The sequence below is a fragment of the Crocuta crocuta genome, unplaced genomic scaffold (assembly GCF_008692635.1).
Source record: "Crocuta crocuta isolate KB4526 unplaced genomic scaffold, BGI_CrCroc_1.0 scaffold55, whole genome shotgun sequence".
Classification (NCBI taxonomy): Eukaryota; Metazoa; Chordata; class Mammalia; order Carnivora; family Hyaenidae; genus Crocuta; species Crocuta crocuta.
In genome coordinates this window covers 1-27540 of record NW_027530512.1, presented here as the reverse complement: position 1 = coordinate 27540, position 27540 = coordinate 1, and the positions used below count along the sequence as shown (strand labels likewise).

At 41.4% G+C, this 27540-nt stretch overlaps 3 protein-coding genes across 3 annotated transcripts in view; 1 reads left to right on the top strand and 2 right to left on the bottom strand.

Moving 5' to 3' along the window:
- The window catches only part of SYNJ2BP (synaptojanin 2 binding protein), a 38241-nt gene extending 37803 nt beyond the window's left edge, over window positions 1-438 (bottom strand). Inside the window, exon 1 of the mRNA XM_077767089.1 lies at window positions 266-438. Coding sequence (XP_077623215.1) covers window positions 266-329 — 64 coding nt within the window. The 5' untranslated portion in view covers window positions 330-438. The remainder of the gene's footprint in view (window positions 1-265) is intronic.
- Window positions 439-13325: 12887 nt separating this feature from the next.
- Window positions 13326-14760, bottom strand: LOC144234065 (disintegrin and metalloproteinase domain-containing protein 30-like). Its single transcript, XM_077767221.1, has one exon. It carries the CDS (start codon window positions 14604-14606, stop codon window positions 13491-13493), a length of 1116 nt encoding a protein of 371 aa, XP_077623347.1. The 5' UTR covers window positions 14607-14760; the 3' UTR covers window positions 13326-13490.
- Window positions 14761-24550: 9790 nt separating this feature from the next.
- On the top strand, window positions 24551-26977 carry LOC144234064 (disintegrin and metalloproteinase domain-containing protein 20-like). The gene has a single exon (XM_077767220.1). The coding sequence runs from the start codon at window positions 24631-24633 to the stop codon at window positions 26866-26868; it is 2238 nt and encodes a 745-aa protein (XP_077623346.1). The 5' UTR covers window positions 24551-24630; the 3' UTR covers window positions 26869-26977.
- Window positions 26978-27540: the final 563 nt, after the last annotated feature.

Below are 27540 nucleotides of genomic sequence, written 5' to 3'. Positions count from 1 at the left end.
GTACTATTAACACCCGAAAGAAAACCTTCCTGACTGTAAATACATGTGATAATCTGACTGAAAAAGGACATCGGCGCCTCAGATCCGGGTCTGGCTAGTGGAGGATGCCAACTTAGTCTTCTATGTGCTCTAAGTGTTGCAGGAAACCTCGAGGCTGGGGCCTGCCTGCTCCAAGGCCAAGGGAATCGGCTCAGCAGGAGGGGGTCTGCTCTGCAATTACAACCTCAAACACCCTGCTCCCGGGGACGACCTGTGCCGCACATACCCGAGGGTCCTCTGGTCAGATTGATTTCCTCCTCAGTGACCACATAGTCCACTCTTCCGTTCATGTCTTAGTGCTCGTCTGGCCTCCCACCTGGGTCGGCTGGGGTTCCCGCAGGTGAAGGTGAACCAATCTCCGCGCGGCGCCCCGAGCACCACACTTTCGGTTTCAGCTGCCCGCGGACCGGAAGAGAAAGCCGGGAGCGCCGGGAGCGCGGGGAATGCCGGGAGTTGTAGTTCTGGCGGCCTGCGCGCGGGCGCCTCTCAGTCCCCGCAGCGAACCGCCGAGGAGCGACGACCCCGTTACCGTTCTACTGGGGGGGGGCGTCGTAAAGGGAGGAGGCATAAATACATCGATTTTGTGAAAGAGAAGTTAAACGAAAAGTCTCATGCCTCAAAATCGCTACAAATGTTGGGGGGGGGGGGGGTTCTGTTATTCAGTAATCACGAGACCCGACTAGGACGGGCGTCCCAGGCAATCTATCTGCTAATGTTATTGCAGAGGATGAAATCTCACACCCTTTTATATGGCCCAGCAGGTACAATCCATTACATACAGGTTCTCGGTCAACAGGAGTGAACACAGTTTCCTGTATACGTTCTTTTGTAAGTCGCCCCTGTAGGCGCCATCTGTGTTAGTGAATTGCCATCATCCAAAGGAAAAATAAAACTATGAGAAGCAGGTACTTAAAACTTGGAGCAAGGCGCCTACCCTAACTTCTGTGGTGAAGAGGTGGCACAATTTTCCTTGATATTTACATTTCAAACAGAATTGTTTGAAAAAGCCAAAAAAAGCCTGACAAGAGGCTTTTTGGCTTTTACAAAATTTTATATCCATATAAAAGAGAGAAGGAAGGATTTATAATTACAGGCTTGCTCAAAAAGAATCTAAGGTCACCTGGCTGGCTCAATCCGTTAAGCTCTGACGCTTGTTTCGGGTCAGGTCATGATCTCACGGTTTGTGAGTTTGATCCCGCGTCAGTCTCTGTGCTGACAGTGCGGAGCCTGCTTGGGATTCTCTCTCGCTTTCTCTCTGCGCTCCCCTGCTCATTCTCTTTCTCTCAAAAATAAATAAACTTTAAAAACATTTTTTTTTAATCTAAAAAAAGGTAGAGGGGTAAAGGTTTCTTCCTTTTGGTAACAGAAAATTCAAGTTTTTTATGTGGTTGTTTGTTTAATTGGTAAGACTAGTGGATGGACTTGCTGTGATTTCAACCCAGCCTTCCTGACTTTTGAAGTATACTTCCAAAACAGGGCTCTAAGGAACCCTCACAGATCAAAAACTCAAAAGCCTGAAAGGGCAGGATGGGGACCAAAATGTGGGAAACAACCAGGAATTAGACCACAGGGATTTGTGGTGACCTTGGAGGGTTGAAAAGTGCAATTCCACTTAAGGCATTCTAATTCACATTAAATAATCACACCAGAACCTACTGTGTTTACAAAACAAAACAGGAAAGAAGCGGATTCAGCAGATGGGCCTCTTACTTGCTAATCCTTTGAGAAGTTAATGTGAAATAATAGAAAGAACACTGGAGATGTTGGAAGACCTGGTCTCAAGTTTCAGTTCCATCTTCTTAGAGTTGTCTGGCTCTAAGCAGATAACCTAACACTTCCTAACTGTGATTCTCTATCAAAAACAAGGCATGACAACAGATCTTTAAAATGTGGAAAGGATTAAATGAGATGAAATTTTAAATATCACTTCTCACCTTCAAACTTAGATTCATGCCACCCTCACTTCCAAGCCTCCTCAACATGTTGATTGAATGAGTGAATAAAATGATTGTAATAAAAAGCAGAATATGATAAGTGAAAAAAAGTAAAGTATAAGTGAGATTGGAAATTGGAATATCAAGAGAGAAGAGAGAAAATAGAAATGGGAAAAGAAAATTACCAGTGGAGAAATATGCAACAAATGAACAAACAAAAGAGAAATAGACTCGAAGATAAAGGAAAAAACTGTTAGTTACTCAGGTGGGGAAGGATTGGGGCGGGGAGGGTGAGCAAAATAGATGAAGGGGATAAAGAGGTACAAAATTACAGTTATAGGGGCGCCTGGGTGGTTCAGTCGGTTGGGCGTCTGACTTCAGCTCAGGTCATGATTACGCATTTCGTGGGTTCCAGCCCCGCATCGGGCTCTGTGGGGGTGGCTAGCTCAGAGCCTGGAGCCTGCTTTGGATTCTGTGTCTCCCTCTGTCTCTGATCCTCCCCTCCTCACGCTCGCTCTCTCTCTCTCAGAAATAAATAAAAAACATTAAAAACTATTTCAAAGTTCCAGTTATAAAATAAGTCTTGGGGAGGTAATGTACAGTATAGGGAAGGTAACCAATATTCTAGTAACTTTGTATACTGACAGATGGTAACTGAATTTATCATGGGATCATTTCATAACGTAAATAAATAAATAAATAAATAGTGAGGTGTAGTCACTATGATGCATACCTGAAACTAAAAGGATATTGTATGTCAATTATATTTTACTTAAAAACTAATTAATTAATTAATCAATTAATTTGGAAGGAAAAAACTTAAAGCTTCTTGTAGACTATAGAAGGGAAAATCACTACCCTGTACCTGGGAAGATTGCCCTTTTCACCTGAGCACACAACTTCAAAAGAAACACATAGGGCACTGAAAGAAACCAGGTCACCAAGTAAATTTAGGAAATGCCAGTAATAAATGGAGTGACGGATTAGGCATGTAAATTCTCTTTATACTTTAATATAAGTATAGTTTTTTTAAAAATTATTTAAAGCTTATTTTGAGAAAGAGAGAATCCCAAGCAGGTTCTGCACTGTCAGCACAGAGCCTGATGAGGGGCTTGAACCCACGAAATCATGAGATCATGACCAAGAGTTGGATGCTTAACTGACTGAGCCACGCAGGGAGCCCACGTGTCTCTCACTTTAAATCAAAAGCTAGACAATTAAACTAAGCAAGGAAGGCATGTGGAAAGCTGAGAGAGGCCAAAAGCTATATCTGTTATGCCAGTTATCCAAGTTGTGAATGCAAAGAAAAAGTTCTTAAAGGAAATGAAAAGTTCTTGAAGGAAATGAAAAATGCTACAAATGATAAGAAAATGAAACTGCCTTATTGCTGATATGGAGACGGTTTGCGTGGTCTGCATAGAAGATCAAACCAGCCACAACATCATCTGAAGCCAAAAATCCAGTGCAAGGCCCTAACTCTTCAATTCTATGAAGGCTGAGAGTGGTGAAGAAGTTTCAGAAGAAGAGTTTGAAGCTAGCAGAAGTTAGTTCATGAAGTTTAAGGGAAGAAGCCATTTCCACAATAAAAGTGCAAGGTGAAGCAGCAAGTGCTGATGTAGAAGTTGCAAGTTGTCCAGAAGACCTAAGATAATTAATGAAGGTGGCTCACTAAACAATAGATTTTCAATGTGGATGAAACAGCCTTCTACTGGAAGAAGATGCCATCTAGGACTTTCGTCGCTAGAGAGAAGTCAGTGCCTGCCTATCAAGCTTCAAAGCCCAGGCTGACTTTCTTGTTAGATGCTAATGCAGCTGGTGACTTTCAGTTGAAGCCAGTACTCATTGACCATTCCAAAACTCTTAGGGCCCTTAAGAATTAGGCTAAATCTACTTTGCCTGTGCTTTATAAACAAAACAAAGCCTGGAGGATGGCACATCTGTTTACAACATGGTTTACTGAATATTTTAAGCCTACTGTTGAGACCAACTGCTCAAAAAAAGATTCCTATCAAAATAGTACAGCTCATTGATAATATACCCAAGTGCTCTGATGAAGATGTACCGTGAGATTAATGTTGGTTTCATGCCTGCTAACACAAGACACAGCCCAGGAATCAAGAAGTAATTTCAACTTTCAAGGCTTATTACTTAAGAAATATATTTCATAAGGCTATAGTTGCCACAGATAGTAATTCTTTCGATGGATCTGGGCAAAACAAATTTTAAAACTTTCAGAAAGAATTGACCATTCTAGATGGCATTGAGAACATTTGCAATTCATGGGAAGAGGTCAAAATATCAACATTAACCAGATGTTGGAAGTTGATTCCAACTTCACTGATGACTTCGAGGAGTTCAAGACTTCAGTGGAAGAAATCACTGCAGAGGTGGTGGGAATAGCAGCAGAACTAGATTCAGAAGTGGGGCCTAAAGATGGGACTGAATTGCTGCGATCTCAGGATAAAACTTTGATGAGGAGTTGCTACTTATGGATGAGCAAAGGAAGTGGTTTCTTGAGATGGCATCTACTCCTGGTGAAGATGCTGTGAAGATTGTTGAAATGACCGCAAAGTATTTAGAATATTACATAAACGTAGTTGATCACCAGGATTTGAGAGGATGATTCCAAATTTGAAAGTTCTGTGATCTCTACAGTGATTCTACTGTGATATCAAATGGCATCACATGCTACAGGAAACTGTTTGTTAGAAGAAGGGCTTATTGACGTAGCAGACTTCATTGTTGTCTTCCCTGTTTGAGGAAAGCATCCTAGGACCTTGTTTGGAAAATATGAACTATTGAAAAATGCACTAACCAACCACTCTGCCTCTACAGACTGTTTCCAGCCTTCTGTTCTACTCTAGTGTAGATCCCGACCCTGAGCTGCGGACTCCAAATAACTTTCCAACTTCCAGCCCAGCCATCCTTGTTTTCTGCAGACTGGTGCGAGCCATTTCCTTCGTCTATCATATGGCTGCTATTTCTCCTGACTAATGGGGATTTTGTAAAATTCACTGGTTTTTGTATGCTAACTCCTTAGTTTGTCTAAGGTCTGAAATCAAGGAGAGATTATCAGCAACCAAGAACCTCTCCCTTTAGTCCCGAACAAGGTTTTCTTCCAATTGCAACCCAAAGTTTTACATGTCTTCCTGTCCCTATAGTATATTTATATTTGTGCTAATAAATGTTTAAATGTTGTATAGACAGAACTTACCATCCCATAGATTCTCTAGTTATTTCATACATTCTATATCCTAAGAGCTTTCTGTTTTCTTTTTAGATTTCAAAAATCTTGACATAAAGCCAGCGCATAATTAGGCTCAGTATTAATAGTGAAATTTAAATGTGCATAATAAAACATGAAAACGATAAGATAAATTCATTGTCGTCTTATTTTAAGAAATTGCTACAGCCACCCCAACCCCCAGCAGCCACCACCCTGATCAGTCAGCAGCCATCAACATCAAGGCAAAAAAGATTACAGCTCACTGAAACCTCAGATGATTGTTAACATCTTTTAGTAATAAAGTGCTTTTTTTGGTAAGAAAGTATTTTTAAGGTAAGGTATGTACATTGTTTTCTTTTAACTTTTTTAAAATTTTTTTTAAAATTTATTTTTGAGAGAGAGAGATAGAGACAGCGTGAGCAGGGGAGGGTCAGAGAGAGAAGGAGACACGGAATCCGAAGCAGGCCCCAGGCTCTGAGCTGTCAGCACAGAGCCTGACACTGAGCCGAAGTCAGACGCTTAACTGACTGAGCCACCCAGGTGCTCCCATTGTTTTCTTTTAGACATAATGCTATTATTGCACATTTAGACTGCATTGTAATGTAAATATAATACTTATGTGCCCTGGGAAACAAAAAAAATTTTTTTTGCAATAATTCATGTTTTCTCAATATTCACTTTATTGCAGTGGTGTGAAACCAAACCTGCAGTACCTCTAAAGGTGTGCTACCCACGGCTCACAGGTAGCGAATGGCGGTACTTCTCCGGTGGGACAGCGTGGCTGGTAATGAAATCACCAAAACAAGGTGGAGATTGGAGGCAGAGCTGTGTTTTGCTGCTAGAGAAATGCTGACAGAGATTACAAACAGGAAAGAAAGCCCTATTCCCCAGATCGCAAACTCTTGTCAATGTTTCCAAGTTGGCAAACCCTAGCCAGAAGGTAGCTGTCAAGGGAATATGGGAAATGTAGTTCCTAGGTCCCAGCATCAGCATTAAAGAGTACTAGAGAAGGGTAGGCCTGCTGCTGTGATACAAATGATTAAGTATCAACACACACACTTACATACCCAAACACACCTTTTTTTTTTTTAATGTGTCACATTATAAATAGGTGACCCAAATAATAATAGCATACCTCTTTCTCCCTAGATTCTTTCTAGTGATAAAACGATCGCTAGGTATATCACAAGTTGGTACCAATTTTATTAATTTGGGAGGTACCCCCAAGCCCCCAGTATAGTGCTTCTCAAGAAACTGTGATAGAAAATACAGCTTATATATGAGGCTGGTGTGCAATATACACTTTAGCAGCCCACAGGTTTTCCTGGAGAGGTATGGCTAACGCTGTTGCTGATGAAGGGGGCCTACAACCCGCCCCTGGGAGGATCAGGAGAGAGGGTTAGGGAGCCTTGGCATACAATGAATTGGCCTATGAAGTTGTTTCTAAGAGGGTCAAACCCTGTCCCATCAGATAAACTGTTATATTCATTAAGCAGGTGGTTGTGGGGTTGATTTGTTTAACAGTCTATTTAGGCTGTCTGATTCACATACTATCCATAGTATAGTATACTATAGTTCATATTACAGATGTTTCATAAGATTTTAATTTCTACTTATAGGTATTTTGGTTATTTAAAATTTTATTCCTACAACAAGCAATTCTAGGTGAAAATTTAGAATCAGTATGTGTGTCTTAGGAGAATAAAATTTCTAGAAGGGGATCTTCTGGGTCAGAGGGTAGATATATACTAATTTGTGGAACATATTACCAAATTTTACTTCAAAGATCTTGCACAGTTATCCCCCTATGAACATTATATGAGGATGCTGTTTTCCATCCTGGAATTATCATCACATCCTTGCCAAAATGCTAAGTGGAAAATAACATTATAATTTGAATTTTTCACTTATGAATGCTGTTGAGATTATTTTATCATTTATCGCTCTGTTTATTTTATTTTTTATCTTTTTTTGCTTCTCTGAAAAGTCTTGCCCTTTGTCCATTTTTCTGTTGGAATGTTTTTCTTTTTTCATAATGAAATACTTGGTCGTACAAAGAAGTTACAAGACTACACGGAACTTCCCTATACCTTTTACTCATTTCTCCAGTTTCTTATAATTTACCTCTCTTCGCTTTGTCCTCTCTCTCTTGCTCACTCTCATGCATTGATTTCTTGGTATATGAATACACACACACACACACATATGTATCACATATGTGTACATATTCACGTACATACATATATATCCTATACATAGATTAATAGAAAGCAAGATGATAGTAGGAGAAAAGAAAGGAAAGCAAGAAAAATGACAAACAGGAACATATAATCCTGGAAAGGCATTCTAGTATCCCATTGCCTGAAAAGGCAATATAGTTATCAAAATCAGGATTTTTAATATTGATACAATACTATTATCTATTCTGCAGATATTCATCAACCATTCCCTAAATGCCCTTTACATCTTTTTTCCCCCCCTGTCCAAAGTCCAAGGATCACACACTCCATTCAGTTGCCATGTCTCTTTAATCTCCTTTAATTTGGAATAGTTCCTTTGTCCTTCATTGTTTCTCATGACAAGAATACAGAACAATCATCTTGTAGAAAACCCACCAACTGTTGTTTAGGTACTGCTTTATTTTTAGAAACAGTACCTCAAAAGTAATGCTATGTCCATCTCAGTCCACGTTATCAGTAGGCACAAGATGTTGGTCCTATTATTGGTTAACTTTGAACACTTAGTGACAGTGCTGTCCACTAGATGGCTCCACTGAAAAGTGACTATATTTCTTTTTATAATGAATAGGACGTTTATGGAGAATTACTCTAAGACTGTATAATTATTCTTTTTTTCATCAAACTTCCCCCCAGTTATTTTAGGATTTATTGATTACCCTCCGTTGAAGCAGTTAACTGGGAAGATTCTCAAATGATGATTTTTTTTAATCCAAAATTCCACCTACATATATTATTTGGCCTTCTACTATAAGGAACAACTTTCCCCTTTCCCTTATTTCATTTATTTATTACCATCAGTATGGACTCATGAATTTCTGTATAATTAAATGGCTTATAATCCATTACTCTTATTTATTGTANAGAAATAAATAGTTGTTTGTCTCTAAACCAGGCATCTCATTATCTTCTGCTCCCATCCATGACAATTGTAAAGGCCACTTTTAGGCAAGAAGCTTGAGCAAAAGAAACCCGAGTAAGGCAAAAGCGCCCATAGCGACCACCAAGCTGAATGCAAACAGGCTTATTAAGTGATCCACCTCAGAGAAACGGCTGGAGGCCCTAACTGACCAATTACAACCAGGCGCAGTTCCTAGGTTACCAAAAGGAAAATTCCCACACTTCCTCACTCTGCCCTATAACCGAGGTCCTTCGCTATCACTTCTCGCAGACAGTCTCCCCTTTGCTGTTCTGCTTGCTGCCCCCTTGTGGCATAGTCAGTAGATTTCTAGCTCTTGTTCTGCCTTGGCTGAATTCTTTCACCACCCGTGCTCCTGGACCCCACCCAGTTGGGACACCCCATATTTGGTGGCCCCCCCAATCTGATCAGAACACCCCACAAAACGGTGGCAGGCTAACTCATTAGCTTGCTGATAGGGTAAATCTTAGACCTATCACATTTCTTGACAGCTTTTGGTGACAAGGATGGAAGGCTAACTGAAACATGCTTTTCTGGAACGAAAAGAACAAAGGCCTCCACGGGCCAGATGAGAGGATAAAAGAGAAGTCCCCAGGATGCACGAGTGAAGGCCCGTGACCAAGTGGTGGACAGGAGGGGACAAAAGGGTCCTCTCTACCCCACCTCCAATAGATGGTTAGAGGCTGAACAGTGAGTTAGGATTAAAACAAGTCAATCAAATGCCCCTTTGGTTGTTCATTCTCCTCCACAGTGGGATGGGGAAGGGTCGTCATTATGACAGTAAAGGCAGAAATCCCTGCAGCCCTGGCCAAAATGCAGTGTGGCGGTAGCTGCTGGGTCAAAGCATCCTCAAAGCAGTAATAAATGACGTCCATAATAAAGAATTAGAAATTGAGTGGGCCAAAAGCATTAGAAGCCAATTTAATTGAGCCTTAAATAGTGTGGGTTCGGGTTTAGTGCAGGCGCCTCTATCCTCTGTTATACTTTTGAAAGAGGACTTCAACTACCTCCATTTTGACCTCGCATTTTCTAACTAATCAAATTCTTCTTTCTGGCTTATGTCTTAACTCACGCCAAAGACACTGCTCAAAGCATCCCCTGAAGGGAACTGAAACTTCCCCTTCAAGCAATAAGGGCTGCCCTACCCGCCATGACCACACCCGTGACAATGACGACCTGACCTTTACTGTCCACCTGCAAGTACCTACTTACCTGTGCCCCACATTTTCCTAGTCTAAACCTAGAAGTATTTTTGGCACTTTGGAGAAAGTCTTTGAGATGTTAGTCTGCTGTCTTTGTCTTCCAGTGTTGGCCTCACTGAAATAAATTCCTTTCTTATTTCATCTCCACTCATCTCTCTGCAATTGTTTTGTTTTGTTTTGTTTTGTTTTTTTAAGTGTATTTATTTTGAAAGAGAGTGTGAGAGAGCATGTGCTCATGGTAGCAGGGGAGGGGCAGAGAGAGACAGGGAGACAGAGAATCCCAAGCAGGCTCCATGCTGACAGCATGCTGACTACTTGGGGCTCGATCTCATGAACCGTGAGATCATGGCCTGAATTGAAATCAAGAGTCTGATGCTTAACGGTCTGTGCCACCCACGTGCTCCATCTCTCTGCATTTGGATTTTGTTAGTGCTTAGTGGCTGAAACTGGTCTGTTTGGGACCCCCTCAAGCAAGGTGTTCTTGCACCCCTGCAACCCCAATGTGGTTTGAAGTGGGGTTCAGGAGCCAATGGCCCGGAAAGAATTTTTGAGACATTTTTGGTGCAAAAAGGGTGTTTTTATTATAGCATGGGGACAGAACCTGTGGGCAGAAAGAGCAGCACTGGAGTTGTGAAGAGAGACTGACTATACAAGATTCTCTATCCCAGAGGGGAGAGGTGATGTTAGGGCTCCAGGAAACTGAGTCTATAGGTTTCTGGAGATTGCTTTTTTCTTTTTCTTTTTTTTTGATTTTTTTAAATGTTTTATTTATTTCTAGGAGAGAGAGAGAGAGAGACAGCGTGAGCAGGGGAGGGTCAGAGAGAGAGGGAGTCACAGACTCCGAAATAGGCTCCAGGCTCTGAGCTGGCAATCAGCACAGAGCCCGACGCGGGGCTCGAACCCACGAACCGCGAGATCATGACCTAAGCGAAAGTCGGACGCTTAACCGACTAAGCCACCCAGGCGCCCCTGGAGATTGCTTTTTTCTTGTAAATCATTGAGGCAGTCACAAACTGATGGAGTCTCAGGTACTGAATGACTGTGATCTCTGTCAGTTAACCACTTGTTTTTCCCTCTCCTTTGTTATTGGGCATCCAGGAGTGCCTGAAGAATGTCACCCATATCTCACTTGGGGGGGGTGGGCAGGGTTGTGGGGGTGTTAGCTTGTGCTTTGTCTTCAGCTTCACCCCGGGCTACACTTCTATTGGTTCTTCCCTATTGCCAAGGACCTAGGTGTTTAGTTTGCTACTTAGAATGCAACAGACTGGCACACTAATGCCGCCCTTTTGGGGTCGTGAGCTCTGGAAACAGATTGTAGGGACTGAGCCATCGGGGTCACTCATGTAGATGTTCCTGGCAAAGATCTACTCTCTGATGAGACCAGCAGGAATCAAACCGGTGATCGAGCTTTGTATTACTTATCATACCATACATGGCAGAACATCTACCACCGTACCCTGGGCGGGAATTACAAGCATAGAACACATCAGTTTCTACTATCCCTGGCAGAAGAGAAAAGACTCTGTGTTTCTGATGCAGAGGCTACCACTGCCTGCTAGGCGTGGGATTCCTGCCAAATGCTTACGTTTGTTTCAAGGGAAGAGAGCCCACGTTGCATGGGTGCAATCTCTGCCCACTCCTGGCAGACTGCCTGCCTCAGAACTCTGACCCTTTCTTGGGGCTACCAGTGGTGCCCCTGCTGACACTTCTTGAAGTTACAGTACTCCTGTTTCAATCCAATCAGCTGGCCTTCGCCACACACTTGTGGCATTTGAAACTGATGTGGGTCATATTTGCAGCTTTCTGAACTATTTGCAGCCTTGACAGTAGTACACATTGTAGTGTAAATGCCTGACCTTAAGCTTTTGATTGCCGAGGCAGCCGTTTCAAAGATATCCATCTCAAGTAAACATATCGTTAGCTACACAAATAGATAAACAGCTAGGCTGCTCCACCCACGAAGCTCCCCTTTTTCAAAGTCCTGTGTAATCCAGATAACTGACCACTTGAAAGACAGTGATTTTCCTTTTCCCCTCTTTTAAACTCTTTTTTTTTTTTTTTTAATTTGGGGGTCCTGTGTGGCTCAGTCAGTTAAACATCCAACTTTGGCTTGTGATTTGTGGCTTCAAGCCCTGCGTTAGGCTCTGTGCTGACAGCTCAGAGCCTGGAGCCTGCTTCGGATTCTGTAAGTCCCTCTCTCTCTGCCCCTCCCACCCCCCTGCCCATGCTCTGTCTCTCTCTCAAAAATCAACATTTTTAATTAAAATTTTTTTTAAGTTTATTTACTTATTTTGAAAGAGAGAGAGGGAAAGAGCCAGAAAGGTGCAGAGAGAGAGGGAGAAAGAATCCCAAGTAGTCTCTGTGCTGTCAGCACAGAGCCGGACTCAGGGCTGGAACTCACGAACTGTGAAATCATGACCTGAGCTGAAACCAAGAGTCAGAGTCTTAACCGACTCAGCCACCCAGGTGCCTTCCCCCTTTTGTTTTAAATTCACCAATAAAGAGGGGCGCCTGGGTGGCTGAGTCGGTTAAGACTCTGACTCTTGGTTTCAGCTCAGGTCATGATTTCACAGTTCGTGAGTTCCAGCCCTGAGTCCGGCTCTGTGCTGACAGCACAGAGACTACTTGGGATTCTTTCTCCCTCTCTCTCTCTCTGCCCCTCCCGTGCTCGCTCTGTCTCTCTCTCTCGCCTAGAAATAAATAAAACATTTAAAAAAATAATAAGTCACCAATAAAGAGTAAGCCAGTGAGACCCTCAAACCCAATAAGGATAGAACCCCAGAGCCATGCACTCTCCCCCTACCCTAACCTGGCCATGTGCTCCCAGGTGTGCCATGTACACATGCAGGACTTATGAGTAAAAATCGTTTGCCTTTTCAAAGTTCCCTGATGGTTGCTCCTGGGGTGTGTCTTGCAATCATCATAAGAAGCACAAGGGGCAGCTTCTTCTTCCCGTATGTGGCCTGCGGTGATCCCTGAAAATGGTTCACTACTCACTTGACCCAGAAAACCCGACAAAATCACGCAAACCAAGAGGTTCAAATCTTCGTATTCACTTTAAGAACACACATGAAACCGCCCAGGCCATCAANGACACTCATGTGCCCTGACAGAAAACTTTTTTTTTAGATTTAAAAAAAAAATTTATTTCTGAGAGAGAGAGAGAGAGAGAGACAGTGTGAGCACACGGGGGTCAGAGAGAGGGAGACTCAGAATCTGAAGCAGGCTCCAGGCTCTGAGCTAGCTGTCAGCACAGAGCCTGACGTGGGGCTCGAACTCACGTAATGTGAAGTCATGACCTGAGGTGAAGTCAGACGCTTAACCGACTGATCCACCCAGGCGCCCCAGACTGAATTCTTTATCTTCCCACTGTATCTCCCAACTGTTTCTTTAAATGCTATTTATGTAATAGTAGCCATATGGGGTACCTGGGTGGCTCAGTAGGTTGAGAGTCTGGCTGTTGAATTCAGCTCAGGTATTAATCTCAGGTTCATGAGTTCAAGCCCCACACTGGAATCCCTGCTGGGTGTGAAGCCTATTTAAAAAAATAGCAGCAATAAAATGAGCAAATAACAGAAATTCAGTATATAACCAACTGAAAACTGTCCAATAACAAGTACATACCAATGCAAACAAGATTCTTTATGGGCATGTATAAAACATTAGAATCCACATCTTAATGAATTTAAGAGTTCCTACTGTTGTATATGGAATTAGTAAGAATATGACCAGACAGGAAATGTAAATGACTTTAAACCCATAGACCCCTTTGTACTGCCAGGGCATTTTATTTGAAGGTGGCAATCTCAGGATAAGATTGTGTAATTATCAGAGTGATTATTTTTCATTGTTCCTAGTAGGTGTCAATGTGATTTTCTCCATTTTGTGCATTTCAGTATTATTTACTAACTGGAATATTGGTGCTTCCGTAGTTTATTTTTCAGCTCTCGTCAAAAATTCTTTTAATTTGGTAAGGGCACCAGTGATTAATGCAAGCAGCAAAACAAACACACGAATCAACATTAGAACTAGTGCCTGGTTTATATTAACAATTATTTTGCTTCGAAGATGTATTTCTTTGTAAGGTGGGGGGCCGCTGTCTATACTGCCACCTGATCCTCTCTCCTCACACGATGGTGGTTTCCAACCTTTCATACAGTGACAATGTTTCTTGTTGTTACACACCCCTCTGAAATTGCAAGTCCTGACATCACAGTCAAAACCCATGTCTTCATAAAAAGTACAATTCTGTTTCACACAGTATCTTCCTGGGCCACATGTTGCACCATCCACCACAAGCCCCATTTCTGGCACATCTGTCCCATGGTGTGCATCGTATCCAAAGCATGTTTCTTGTTTACCGCCTGGTATTATTATATGACGAAATGTAGTGTGCTCACCTCCACCAGGAATTTTACGGACATTACTACAGTGCAGCATTCCACAAAGAACATCATCTTCTTCACATTTAGCAGGTTTTCCTCCTCCTCGTAACACCCTCACTCCACAGTTTCCAAATCGGTCACCTAGTATATTCAGTTTTTCATAGCATGTTGGTGAAGCATCTTTAATTTGGAAGCCAAAAAGGGCTTGACACTGCATATCACGGTCACTACAGTTTCCTCTCACACAAACAGCTAATGCTGAACATGGGGTTCCATCCTGGGTGTACATGTCATTTGGACAATTATGCGTTTTCCCATCACAGTATTCTGGTAGATCACAAATACCAAGTACGTCTCTGCAAATCTTTCCAGGTTGAGCAAATTTGCAGTTAACACAGCAGGGCCCTTCACTGCAGTCACTGCCTCGGGAAAGGATACAATTGGTCTCACAACATTTATTCTCTTTACAATCTTTTAAGGAGCCACAGTCACATTCTTCAGCCTGATTTATGATCTTGTCACCACAACGAGCAGCTACATAAGGAAAATTTTTGTATGATTTATTTAGGATGCTCATACAAGGGTCCCACCTAGAAACTCGATGATGCAGTGCCTCATAAGAACAGTTGCTCATCATGTCCATTAAACCAGGCTCAGGAGTCATGACACAGTAGCTTCTTCGAAAACATCTGCAGCCAGGTCCATCATGGTAGAGGCCCAAACTATGACCTAACGCATGTGCTGAAATGGCTGCAGCCAAAAATATGTGGAAATCTGCTACATATACAAATAATGCTCCCCAGTTGGGGTTGCATGTTCCATCATGGTGGGCATAATACAACGCACCTGAGATTTTATGTCCTGTAAGAAGCAATGAAGTATCATGTTCAACGTCTTTGAAAAGCAAATAAAATTTCCACAACCCAAAGCTCTCTGTAGTACTGTATGTGCTACCTTTATTTGTTACATCTGTGGCATCCCTACTATTCCATATGCACAGAAGACGGATGTTGACATCTATAAGACCCTGTTTGTAAATCGTATGCAGTACGTTGTTTATCATCACCACGCCCTCTATTGCCTGCGTCAGATTAGGCCTCATCAAATATAATGAGTGNTCAACATGTCATTAAAACAGAGGATGGAGGCTCAGTTGGTTAAGTGTCTGACTTTGGCTCAGGCCATGATCTTGAGGTTTGTGAATGTGAGCCCCGCATCAAGCTATCTGCTGTCAGCACAGAGTCTGCTTGAATTGTCTGTCACCCTCTCTTTCTGTCCCTCCCCTACTTGCCCTCTCTCTCTCTCAAAAATAAATAAACATTTTAAAAAATTAAAGAAAAAAGAAAACAAAGGATGGACAGGAGAGTGGAAGCTTTTTTTAAAAAAATATAATTTAGTGACAAATTGCCCAACATACAGTGTATAAAGAGTGCTCTTGGTTTTGGGGGTAGATTCCTGTGGTCGGTCGTTTACATACAACACCCAGTGCTCGTCCCAACAAGCGACCCCCTCAATACCCATCATCCATTTTCCCCTCTCCCATCAACCCTCAGTTTGTTCTCGTATTTAAGAGTCTCTCATAGTTTGCCTCCCTCCGTCTCTGTAACGTTTTTCCCCTTCCCTTCCCCCACAGTCTTCTGTTAAGTTTCTCAAGATCCATATATGAGTGAAAACATATAATATCTTTCTCTGACTGACTTATTTCACTTAGCATAATACCTTCCAGTTCCATCCATGCTGCTGCAAATGGCAAAATTTCATTCTTTCTCATTGCCAAGTAGTGTTCCATTGACTATATAAACCACATCTTCTTTATCTATTCATCTGTTGATGGACATTTGGGCTCTTTCCATAATTTGGCTATTGTTGAAAGTGCTGCTATAAACATTGGGGTATATGTGCCCCCTGAATCCACACTCCTGTATCCTTTGGATAAATTCCTAGTAGTACTATTGCTGGGTCATAGGGTAGTTCAATTTTTAATTTTTTTGAGGAACCTCCATCCTGTTTTCCAGAGTGGCTTCACCAGTTTGTATTCCCACCAGCAGTGCAAGAGGGTGCCCATTTCTCCACATCCTCGCCAGCATCTGCTGCTTCCTGAGTTGTTAATTTTAGCCACTCTGACCAGTGTGAGGTGGTATCTCAGTGTGGTTTTGATTTGTATTTCCTTGATGATGAGTAAGGTTGAGTATATTTTCATGTGTCCTTTGGCCATCTGGATGTCTTCTTTGGAAAAGTGTCTATTCATGTCTTCCGCCCATTTCTTCACTGCATTATTTTTCAGGTGTTGAGTTTGGTAAGGTCTTTACAGATTTTGGATACTAACCCTTTATTTGGTATGTCATTTGCAAATATCTTTTCCCATTCTGTCAGTTGCTTTTTAGTTTTGTTGTTTACTGTACAGTGCAAGAGCATTTTGTCTCGATGAAGTCCCAATGGTTCATTTTTGCTTTGAATTCTCTTTTCTTTGGAGATGTGTAGAGCAAGAAATTGCTGCAGCTGAGGTCAAAGAGGTTGTTGCCTGCTTTGTCCTCTAGGATTTTGATGGTTTCCTGTCTCACATTTAGGTCTTTCATCCATTTTGAGTTTATTTTTGTGTATGGTGTAAGAAAATGGTCTAGTTTCATTCTTCTGCATGTTGCTGTCTAGTTTTCCTAGCACTATTTGCTACAGAGACTGTCTATATACTTTTTCTTGCTTTGTCAAAGATTAGTTGGCCATATATTTGTGTTTCCAGTTCTGGGTTCTCTATTCTATTCCATTGGTCTATGTGTCTGTTTTTGTGCCACTACCATACTCTCTTGATGATTACAGCTTTGTAGTACAGGCAAAAGTGTGGGATTGTGATGCCTCCCATTTTGTTTTTCTTTTTCAATATTACTTTGGGTATTCAGGGTCTTTTGTGCTTCCATACATTTAGGATTGTTTTTTCTAGCTTTGAGAAGAATGCCGGTGCAATTTTGATTGGGATTCCATTGAATGTGTAGATTGCTTTGAGTAGTATTGACATTTTAACAATATTCATTCTTCTAATCGATGAGCATGGAATGATTTCCCACTTCTTTGTGTCTTCTTCAATTTCCTTCATAAGTTTTCTGTGGTTTTCAGCATACATGTCTTTTACATCTTTGGTTAGGTTCATTCCTAGGTGTTTTATGGTTCTTGGTGCAATTGTAGATGGGATCAATTTCTTGATTTATCTTTCCGTTGCTTTACTATTGGTGTCTAGAAATGCAACTGATTTCTCTATATTGATTTTGTACCCTGTGGCTTTCCTGAATTCATGTATCAGTTCTAGCAGCCTTTTGGTGGAGTCTTTTGGGTTATCCATGTAGAGTATCATGTCGTCTATGAAAAGGGACAGTTTGACTTCTTGTTTGCCATTTTTGATGTGTTTTATTTAATTCTGTTGTCTGATTGCTGAGGCTAGGACTTCCAACACTATGTTAAACAACAGTGGTGAGAGTGGACATCCCTGTCGTGTTCTTGATCTCAGGGGGAAGGCTCTCAGTTTTTCCCCGTGAAGGATGATATTATCCTTTCCCTGTCCCACCATTGTATTTTGAAGGCTAACATGTTTGTCCTTTTTTAAAAAATTTCAGAAAATATCTGTGTATTATTGAAAGATCCATATTGAGCTTTTGTCAGAAGGTGCTCTGAATTCATCTGGACCATTATGTGACCACTGTTACCAGGGCACATGGAGCAGGAACCTTTAAGACATTGGGGTTTAAGTCCCAGCCAAGTGCCAGGGAAGCGTGGGAGTCAGCACAGTGGTTCAAACCACCCCCTTCCCCCACCTCAGGGCACAGTGAGGACACCCTGAACAGAGTGCTTTGGGACACCCAGTCTGTGGAGGAGACTGCAGTATTGCCATTTTCCTCCCCACCACCACCAAGGTGGGGCTTCAGGGAACATACAGTGGGCCCACAGGGGAGGCGCGACCCCCCCTCCCCCCCCCGCAAACCATGCCCCTCTGCACCTGGTCACTGCTTATCTCCTGGAGCAGAATTGATGCTGAAGAACCAGATAGCCCTTCCTCCAGACCAGTGCTGCCACTGGTTCCAAGACACCCAGAGGTTTTGCATTTCCTGAGCTAATTCTCAGGCAATTCTTCTTATATATATATGTATCTATATACGTACACATATATATTCCTTCCTTTTCTCCATTTGATTATGACTTATTCATATATGGCTTTTATGATGTTTAGGTATGTGCCTTCTATTTCAATTTTCTTGAGGGTTTTTATTAAGAAAGCATGCTGTATTTTTTTCTGCATCTATNAAGCGAAAGTCGGACGCTTAACCGACTAAGCCACCCAGGCGCCCCCAATAATTCTTTCTTATATGCTGTTGAATTCAATTTGCTAGTATCTTGTTGAGAATATTTGCATCCATGTTCATTAGAGATATTGGCCTGTAGTTCTCCTTTTTTGTGGGGTCTCTGTCTGGTTTGGGAATCAAGGTAATGCTGGCTTCATAGGATGAGTCTGGAAATTTTCCTTCCATTTCTATTTTTTTGGTACAGCTTGAGAAGAATAGGCATTAACTCTGCTTTAAATGTTTGGTAGAATTCCTTTGGGAAGCCATCTGGACCAGAGTCTTATTTGTTGGGAGATTTTTGATAACTGATTCAATTTCTTCACTAGTTATGGGTCTATTCAAAATTTCTATTTCTTCCCATTTGAGTTTTGGTAGTGTGTGGGTGTCTAGGAATTTGTCCATTTCTTCCAGGTTGTTCAGTTTGTTGGCATATAATTTTTCACAGTATTCTCAATAATAGTTTTATTTCTGAGAAATTGGTTGTAATAAGTCTATTTTCATTTGTGATTTTGTCTATTTGGGTCCTCTTTTCTTTTTGAGAAGTCTGGCTAGGGGTTTATCAATTTTGTTTATTTTTTTCAAAAAACCAGCTCTTAGTTTCATTGATCTGTTCTACTGTTTGTTCTTTTATTCTATATTGTTTATTTCTGCTCTGATCTTTATTAGTTATCTTCTTCTGTTGGCCTTGGGGTTTCTTTGGTTTTCTGCTTCTAGTTCCTTTAGGTGTGCTGTTAGATTTTATATTTGGTATTTTTCTTGTTTCTTGAGCTAGGCCTGGACTGTAATGTATTTTCCTCTTAGGACTGCCTTTGCTGCATCCCAAAGGGTTTGGACTGTTGTGTTTTCATTTTCATTTGTTTCCGTATATTTTTAACTTTCTTCTTTAATTGCCTGGTTGACCCATTCATTCTTTAGTAAGATATTCTTTAACCTGCATGCATTTGGAGGTTTTCCAAACTTCTTCCTGTGGTTGATTTCAAGTTTCATAGCATTGTAATCTGAAAATGTGCATGGTATGATCTCAGTTCTTTTATATTTATTGAGAGCTGTTTTGTGACCCAGTATGTGATCTATTTTGGAGAGCGTTCCATGTGCACTCGAGAAGAATTGTATTCTGCTGCTTTAGGATGAAAAGTTCTAAATATATCTGTCAGGTCCATCTGGTCCAAGTCCAATTCAAGGCCATTGTTTCTTTATTGATCTTCTATCTGGATGATCTGTCCATTGCTGTAAGTGGAGTATTCAAGTCCCCTGCAATTACCACACTCTTACCAATAAGATTACTTATGTTTATGATTAATTTTTTTTATATATTTGGGCACTTCTGACTGAATTGGGTGCATAAACATTTATATTTTAAAGGATTTTATTAATTTTAAAATTTTTAGCGTTTATTCCATTTTTGAGAGACAGAGAGAGACAGAGCGTGAGTGGGTGGAGGGACAGAGAGAAAAGGAAACACAGACAAAGCAGGCTCCAGGCTCTGAACTGTCAGCGCAGAGCCGATGCAGGGCTCAAACTCACAAACTGTGAGATCATGACCTGAACCAAAGTTGGCCGTTTAACAAACTGATTCATCCAGGTGCCCTGGGTGCATAAACATTTATAATTGTTAGCTCTTCTTGATGATAATTATGATATGATGCCCTTCTTCATCTCGTGTTACAGCCTTTGGTTTAAAATCTAGTTTGTCTGATATAAGTATGGCTACTGCAGTTTTTTTTTTTTTTTTTTTTACTTACAATAGCATGATAGATGGTTCTCCATCCCCTCACTTTCAATCTGAAGGTATTCTCAGATCTAAAATGGGTCTCTTAAAGACAGCAAATAGATGGGTCATTTTTTTTTAATTCATTCTGATACCCTGTCTTTGATTGGAGCGTTTAATCCACTTAAATTCATGTTATTATTGAAAGATATGGATTTAGAGTTATTGTGTTATCTGTAGGTTTCATGCTTCTAGTGAGGTCTCTGGCCCTTTGTAATCTTTGCAACATTCCACTCATAGAGTCTCCCTTAGGATCTCTTGTAAGGCTGGTTTAGTTGCTGGGGGCCGCACTGCCCTCACTGGATGACAGAGCAATGAAATGGCAGCGTTTGCACAGCTCCTGCCATGAGAAACAAAAACTGGTATCTCCTTCTGCTACTACTGGCTCATGTTGGAAATGAGGCTACTGGTATTGACCGGGCCTCACAGTATCACCAGATCAGATTGATATTCCCCACACAAATTGCTCATAAGGAAAAGCATATTCCTGCCATTTCAAAAGAGACTTCAGATGAAAGCATTGTGGATGATTGTCAAAAGGCTCTTCCTACGGGCCTTGCAGATCCAAGACTTACATAATACAGGGGGCTAAGAACACAAGAGTTACAGTTGAGTCTGGCCCTGAGACAAAGAGCCTAATTTAGAGTTAAGGACAGATATCCACCCCCACCCAATTGTTTCTGCTTGGAGCACCGGCCCCTCAAGGCAGTGACTTATTCTGGCCTTGAATATGCTGATTGCACCCTGTGAAGGAACCTGTTGAGGAACTTCTTCTTTTGTGATTATGGGAGCAAAGGTGTTTCCTGAAAGACCTGTTTTTCTTAATACTCCTTAAACAGGCTATTGACCCCTGCTCACAAAGAAGTGACTTCACCCTTTTTATGCTAAAAACTTTGTCTTGGATGCTAAAGATACCTTCCCCATAGGATAAGCATCTAAATCCCCTACCTCAATCACTATTGATAAAGGTTATGCAGAAGTCTTCTACAAATCTATGTTCTGGGAAATTCTTACATATCAGAGAAGTTTGTTATCAGAAATCATTGTCTAAAGCAAATGCCACTTCTGTACTGTCTCCCCAAACACTTAATTATAAAATAAAGTTGAGCCCCAGTCAGAGCAGAGAGGCCTGCCTGGTGACTAGAAAGACTCTCGGTCCTCTCTCATCCCTCCCTCGTTGACAACGTCCATCCTTCAGGGACCCCTGGACCCTGCCGGAGTCAGCCTCTGACATTTAGTGATGAACTCCTTCAGTTTTTGTTTGTCTGGGAAAACCTTTATCTCTCCTTCTATTCTGAATGACAGGCTTGCTGGATAAAGGATTCTTAGCTGCATATTTTTCCTCTTCAATACATTAAAAATTTCCTGCCACTGCCTTCTGGTCTGCCAAGTTTCAGTAGATAGGTCTGCTACTACCCTTATGTGTCTACTCTTGTAGGTTAAGGCCTGTTTGTTCCTAGCTGTTTTCAGAATTCTCTCTTTATCTTTGCATTTTGCCAGTTTCACTATGATATGAAGATCAATTCAAGTTACATCTAAAGGGAGTTCTCTGTGCCTCCTGGATTTCAATGTCTGTTTCTTCCCCACATTGGGGAAGTTCTCAACTATGATTTATTCAAATACACCTCTGCCCCTTTCTCTCTTTTCTTCTGGAACTCCTATGATACGGATATTATTATGTTTCATTGAATCACCTAGTTTTCTAAGTGTCTCCTTGTGGTCAGAATTTTTTTGTCTCTCTTTCTCTCAGCTTCATCTTTTTCCATAATTTTATCTTCTGTTTCACTTATTCTCCCCTCTGCCTCTTCAATCCTTGCTGTCAACAACTAGTTTATTTTGCACCTAATTACAGCATTTTAAAATTCATCATGACTATTGTTTAGTTCCTTGATCTCTGCAGCAATAGATTCTCTGCTGTCTTCTATGCTTTTTTCAAGCCCAGTGATTACTCTTATGACTATTATTCTAAATTCTTATTCACTTATGTTGTTTATATCTGTTTTGATCAATTCTGTAGCTGTCATTTCTTCCTGGAATTTCTTTTAAGGAGAATTCTTCCATGTCATCATTTTGGCTAGTTTTCTGTCCCTTATATGTTTTAAAATCTTGTTATGTGTCCTGCACCTGTGAGCACAACTCTATTAAAGAAGGTCATATACTGTCCAAGGCCTGGCCCTTCAGGAGGTGTGTTTTGGATAGTGTTACTTGCTCTCTGTTGTTGTGACTTTGGTTACTTTATCTCCCTACTCATAATGATGTTTTAGACACTCCACCATGTGTGCTTTGATTTGTTCATTGAAGAAGCCCTGGAAAAGATAACAAACAAACAGAAAAAAAAACCCCACCAGCTACAGCAAAACAACAGGGTAGGGGTGTTCTTGGTGGAAAAGGCCTTATCCCATACAAAGAGAGAACCTACAGGGGCGGGGGCAAAGAAAAGAAAAGAAAATTGACCAGGCAGAGAAACTATATGGCTTAATCCAGAGAGAGAGAGAGAGAGAGAGAGTAAAATAAAGAAGGAGATATAGAACGGGTATAAAGAGAATAAAGCAAACCAACAACCAGAATAACCAGACTAGAAGAGGGAGGAGATAAGAAGGAGAAAAGGAAGGAAAAAAAAGAATAGCCCAAGAATTAACTCAGGAAATGCAAGACCTCTGGGTGCCTTTGAACTAGTGGCAGCACTGGTCTGGTTCATCCAGGTCGATTCTGCTTCTACTGCATCCAGTAGATATGCAGTTACCACAAGGTTTAGCTTGTGGAAAACACTAGGACACAAACCCAATCCAGCCAAATTCTTTGCTACCTTGTAACAGGGACAGCCTTTCTTCTAGAGTCTACTAACATACTCCTCACTTCTGTCTCAGACCTCATGAGGACGGCCTTTATTGTCCAGATTCCTGCTAAACTTTGTTCAGGAGTACTTAATGTATTTTCTAAGACTAAAGCTTTCTCTGCAGCTCTTCTCTTTTCTTGCTAGGCTCTTCCTGAAATCACCCTTAACAATCTGTTCCCAGTTCTGTAGGCTTTCTGGCTTGCACCTCAAAACTCTTTCAACCTCAACCACTATGTACTTTCAAAGACATGCTCACAATTTATAGTATTTATGACAGCAGCATGCCATTCCTGGTACCAATTTTATGTCATATTCTGTTAAGGCCACTATAACAAAATACCATAGACGGTGTGTCTTATAAACAAGAGACCTTTATTTTTCACACTTGTGGAGATACGAAGTCCAAGATCAAGTCAACCACACATCTCTTGTCTGGTGAGAATGGCTTCTTGCTTCATAGATGGCATATCTTGGCTGTGAAGCCACACAGCAGAAGGGATGAGAGAGCTCTCAGGGGTCTCTGATATAAAGACATTAATCCCATTCATGAGGGCTCCACCATCATGACCTAATCACCTTCCAAAGGCCCCACCTCCTTAATACCATCACGTTGGGGCTCAGGATTTCAACCTATGAATTTTGCACATCTACAAAATTCAATCTATAGCACACTTCAATGAAGATATAGAAGTTTCCTATCACTCCATAAAATTCCCTCCATTCCTCCATTGACACATCAGGAAAGTACTCATCTAAATTCTATTCCCATGAACTATGGCCTATTCTGGACAATTCTACAATTCATCAAATTAAATCACATATTAAGTTCCTTTGGTTTGATTCTTTCTGTCATCATAATACCTGTGAGATAAACCCATGTTCTTACATGGATCAAAAGTGAGTTCTGATTTATGAGGGATTATTCCACTAAATGAATAAGCCAGTTTCTTCATTCATTTAGCTATTAAGGGCTGGCTGCTTATTTACAGTTTGTTGAATAAATTTCATGAATAGCACTGCTCTGAACATTCACATAAAGTCTATGGGGAATTTCCTAGGAACAGAATTTCTGGGACACTGGGTGGATAGAAGTTTAACTTTATAAGAAACTATTATCATACACACTAATTTTTCTACTGGTGACCTCTATTTACTCTTTCTTGCCATCAGTCACCCCCAAGTGGATTCAATTGTTATGAAGTATGAGAGAATCTAATTCTCCCCTCAAAAATCTTTTAAGAAGCTTCCACTCTCCAGTTCATCCATTGTTTCCTTTTTTTCTTTAATTTTTTAAAATGTTTATTTATTTCTGAGAGATAGAGGGCAAGCAGGGGAGGGACAGAAAGAGAGGGTGACAGACAATCCAAGCAGACTCTGTGCTGACAGCAGATAGCTTGATGCGGGGCTCACACTCACGAACCTCAAGATCATGGCCTGAGCCAAAGTCAGACACTTAACCANCCATGGGAACTTTCAGCCCAGATATACACACTGTGGTTCCCAATTCCTCCCATTTTTCCACTCCTCTAGGTCCTCTGTGCTAAGACAGTCAGCTCACTGAGCACAGCCCCCCCTTAATGAGCACATCATTATTATGTAATAGGTTCCCCTCCCTCCTCCACCTCTCTGGCCTGTGCCAAGCCCCCAGTCTCTCTCTGATCCCCTCAGGACTCCACTGCTAGGAAAGCTGCTGTTTCAGCAATCATCTTGCCTGCCTCCCACCTGACTGCATCCTCTGTGGCCACAGGCTCACTCACTCATGGGGCCTGCCTGGGCCCAGGCCCACTTGACAGGTGATCTCTGGCTGCCTCTGCTCTGGCTACTCGTGTCCCCGGTCTGTTGCTCCCGTGACCTCCCAGGATGGCGCTTCACTTCCTCTGAAGTTGTGATCCCCAGGAAGGTGTCCCACAGGGTGAGTGGAGCTGAGAGGCAAGGCCAGCTTTCCTATAAGATCCACTTCAGAGGCCAAAGACATGTGGTTCACATGAAAGTCAAGAAGAGCTTGCTGCCCACACATTTTCCTGTCATCACCAACAACGATCAAGGTGCCATGCAGGAGGACTACCCGTTTGTCCCTCGAGACTGTTACTACTACAGCTACCTGGAAGGGGTTCCTGGGTCCATGGGCACGCTGGACACCTGCTACGGGGGCCTGCGTGGCATGCTGCAGGTAGATGACTTCACTTATGAAATAAAACCGCTGGAGGCTTCTTCCAGATTCGAGCATGTAGTCTCTTTGCTTGTGTCAGAAGGAAGACCGTCAGAGTCTCGAAGGTGTAAGATTGAAGAGCAATATACAAATCAGGTGTATGAAGAGGCAATCCTTTCTGGAGCTCCTAGAGCAGCCCCCGTTTATTTGTGGTGGCCACATAAGAAATATTTAAAAATTCACTACACAGTTTCTAGCTCATTAACTGTACGAAACAGTAATTACACTCGTATAACAGAGAATGTAGTGATTTTGAACAATATATTACATACCATTTATAAACCAACTCTCCTAGATGTCAATGTCCGTCTTTTGTGTATATGGGATGGAATGGATCCAATTAATTTTCATAGTTTCCCAACAGCTGCAGCAGCTATAACTGAATTTGGTTTGTGGAAATCCTACGGTTTCTTTGACGATATTCCTCATGATACATCAATACTTCTTACAGGACATAGACTCTCTGGGGCCTTATATTATGGCCAACAAAATGGAATATGCAACCCCAATTGGGGAGCAAGCTATGTATATGTAGCAAATTATCACTTATTTTTAGCTGCAGCTATTTCAGCACATGTAGTAGGTCATAATTTAGGCCTCACACATGATGTACCCGGTTGTCATTGCTTCCGAAGAGAACATTGTGTCATGGCTCCTGAGCCTGACTTATTGGATATGATGAGCAACTGTTCTTATGAGGCACTGCACCACCGGATTTCTATTTGGGACCCTTGTCTGAGCATACCAAATCAACCATACCAAAATTTTCCTTATGTAGCTGCTCGTTGTGGTGACCTAATTGTAGATCGGAATGAAAATTGTGATTGTGGCTCCTTAAAACAGTGTTCTAAGAATAAGTGTTGTAAGACCAATTGTATCCTTTCCCGAGGCAGTGACTGCAGTGAAGGGCCCTGCTGTGTTAACTGCAAATTTGCTCAACCTGGAAAGATTTGCAGAGACGTACTTGGTATTTGTGATCTACCAGAATACTGTGATGGGAAAACGCATAATTGTCCAAATGACATGTACACCCAGGATGGAACCCCATGTTCAGCATTAGCTGTTTGTGTGAGAGGAAACTGTAGTGACCGTGATATGCAGTGTCAAGCCCTTTTTGGCTTCCAAATTAAAGATGCTTCACCAACATGCTATGAAAAACTGAATATACTAGGTGACCGATTTGGAAACTGTGGAGTGAGGGTGTTACGAGGAGGAGGAAAACCTGCTAAATGTGAAGAAGATGATGTTCTTTGTGGAATGCTGCACTGTAGTAATGTCCGTAAAATTCCTGGTGGAGGTGAGCACACTACATTTCGTCATATAATAATACCAGGCGGTAAACAAGAAACATGCTTTGGATACGATGCACACCATGGGACAGATGTGCCAGAAATGGGGCTTGTGGTGGATGGTGCAACATGTGGCCCAGGAAGATACTGTGTGAAACAGAATTGTACTTTTTATGAAGACATGGGTTTTGACTGTGATGTCAGGACTTGCAATTTCAGAGGGGTGTGTAACAACAAGAAACATTGTCACTGTATGAAAGGTTGGAAACCACCATCGTGTGAGGAGAGAGGATCAGGTGGCAGTATAGATAGTGGTCCCCCACCTGACAGAGAAGTAGGTATTACAGCCAAAATACTTGTTAATGTAAACAAGGCAATATTTCTTCTAATGATTCGCTCAATTCTTTTTCTGACTTCAATCATCATTGGTGCGTTTACTCACTTAAAAGAAATACCAAAAGAAGACAGTCAAAACTCCCCAAGCACAAGCAGTAACTGAAATGTACCAAATGAAGAATAAGACAATGCTATGCAATGAGAAATGATCGATAATCCATAATTACATTATCTTATAGCTATTCTGAAACTGTCATCCGAAAATAAAATGACTTGGCAATTCAAAAAAAGTTCTGTGTGTTTACATTTATTTAACATTTCCTGTCTAGTCATATTCTTACTATTCTTAGAGATGATAGTAGATTCATTAACAAGAGGACCAGTACTCTTTTAATATGTAGATTCTAAACATTTTATAGATGCCAGTGTAGCAAATCTTGTTTGCTCTGTTATGCACTGGTTTTTAACAAGTTATTGGACTGTTCCCCAATTGATTATATACTAGACTATTGCTATTTGTTCATTTTATCGCTACTGTTAAACCAATAGCATTTATTTATTTATTTTTAAATATTTTTAATGTTTCATTATTTGAGGGGGGGAGGAGCAGAGAGAGAGGGAGTCACAGATCTCAATTGTCAGCACAGAGCCCAACGCAGGGCTCAAAACCACGAACTGTGAGATCATGACCTGAGATGAAGACAAATGCTTAACCAATTGAGCCACACAGTCACCCCAAAACAAATAGCATTTCAAGAAACAAGTGGGAGATATGGTGGGAAGATGAGACGTTTTCTGTCAGGGCACATGAGTGTCGACAGGTCTACCACCTGCA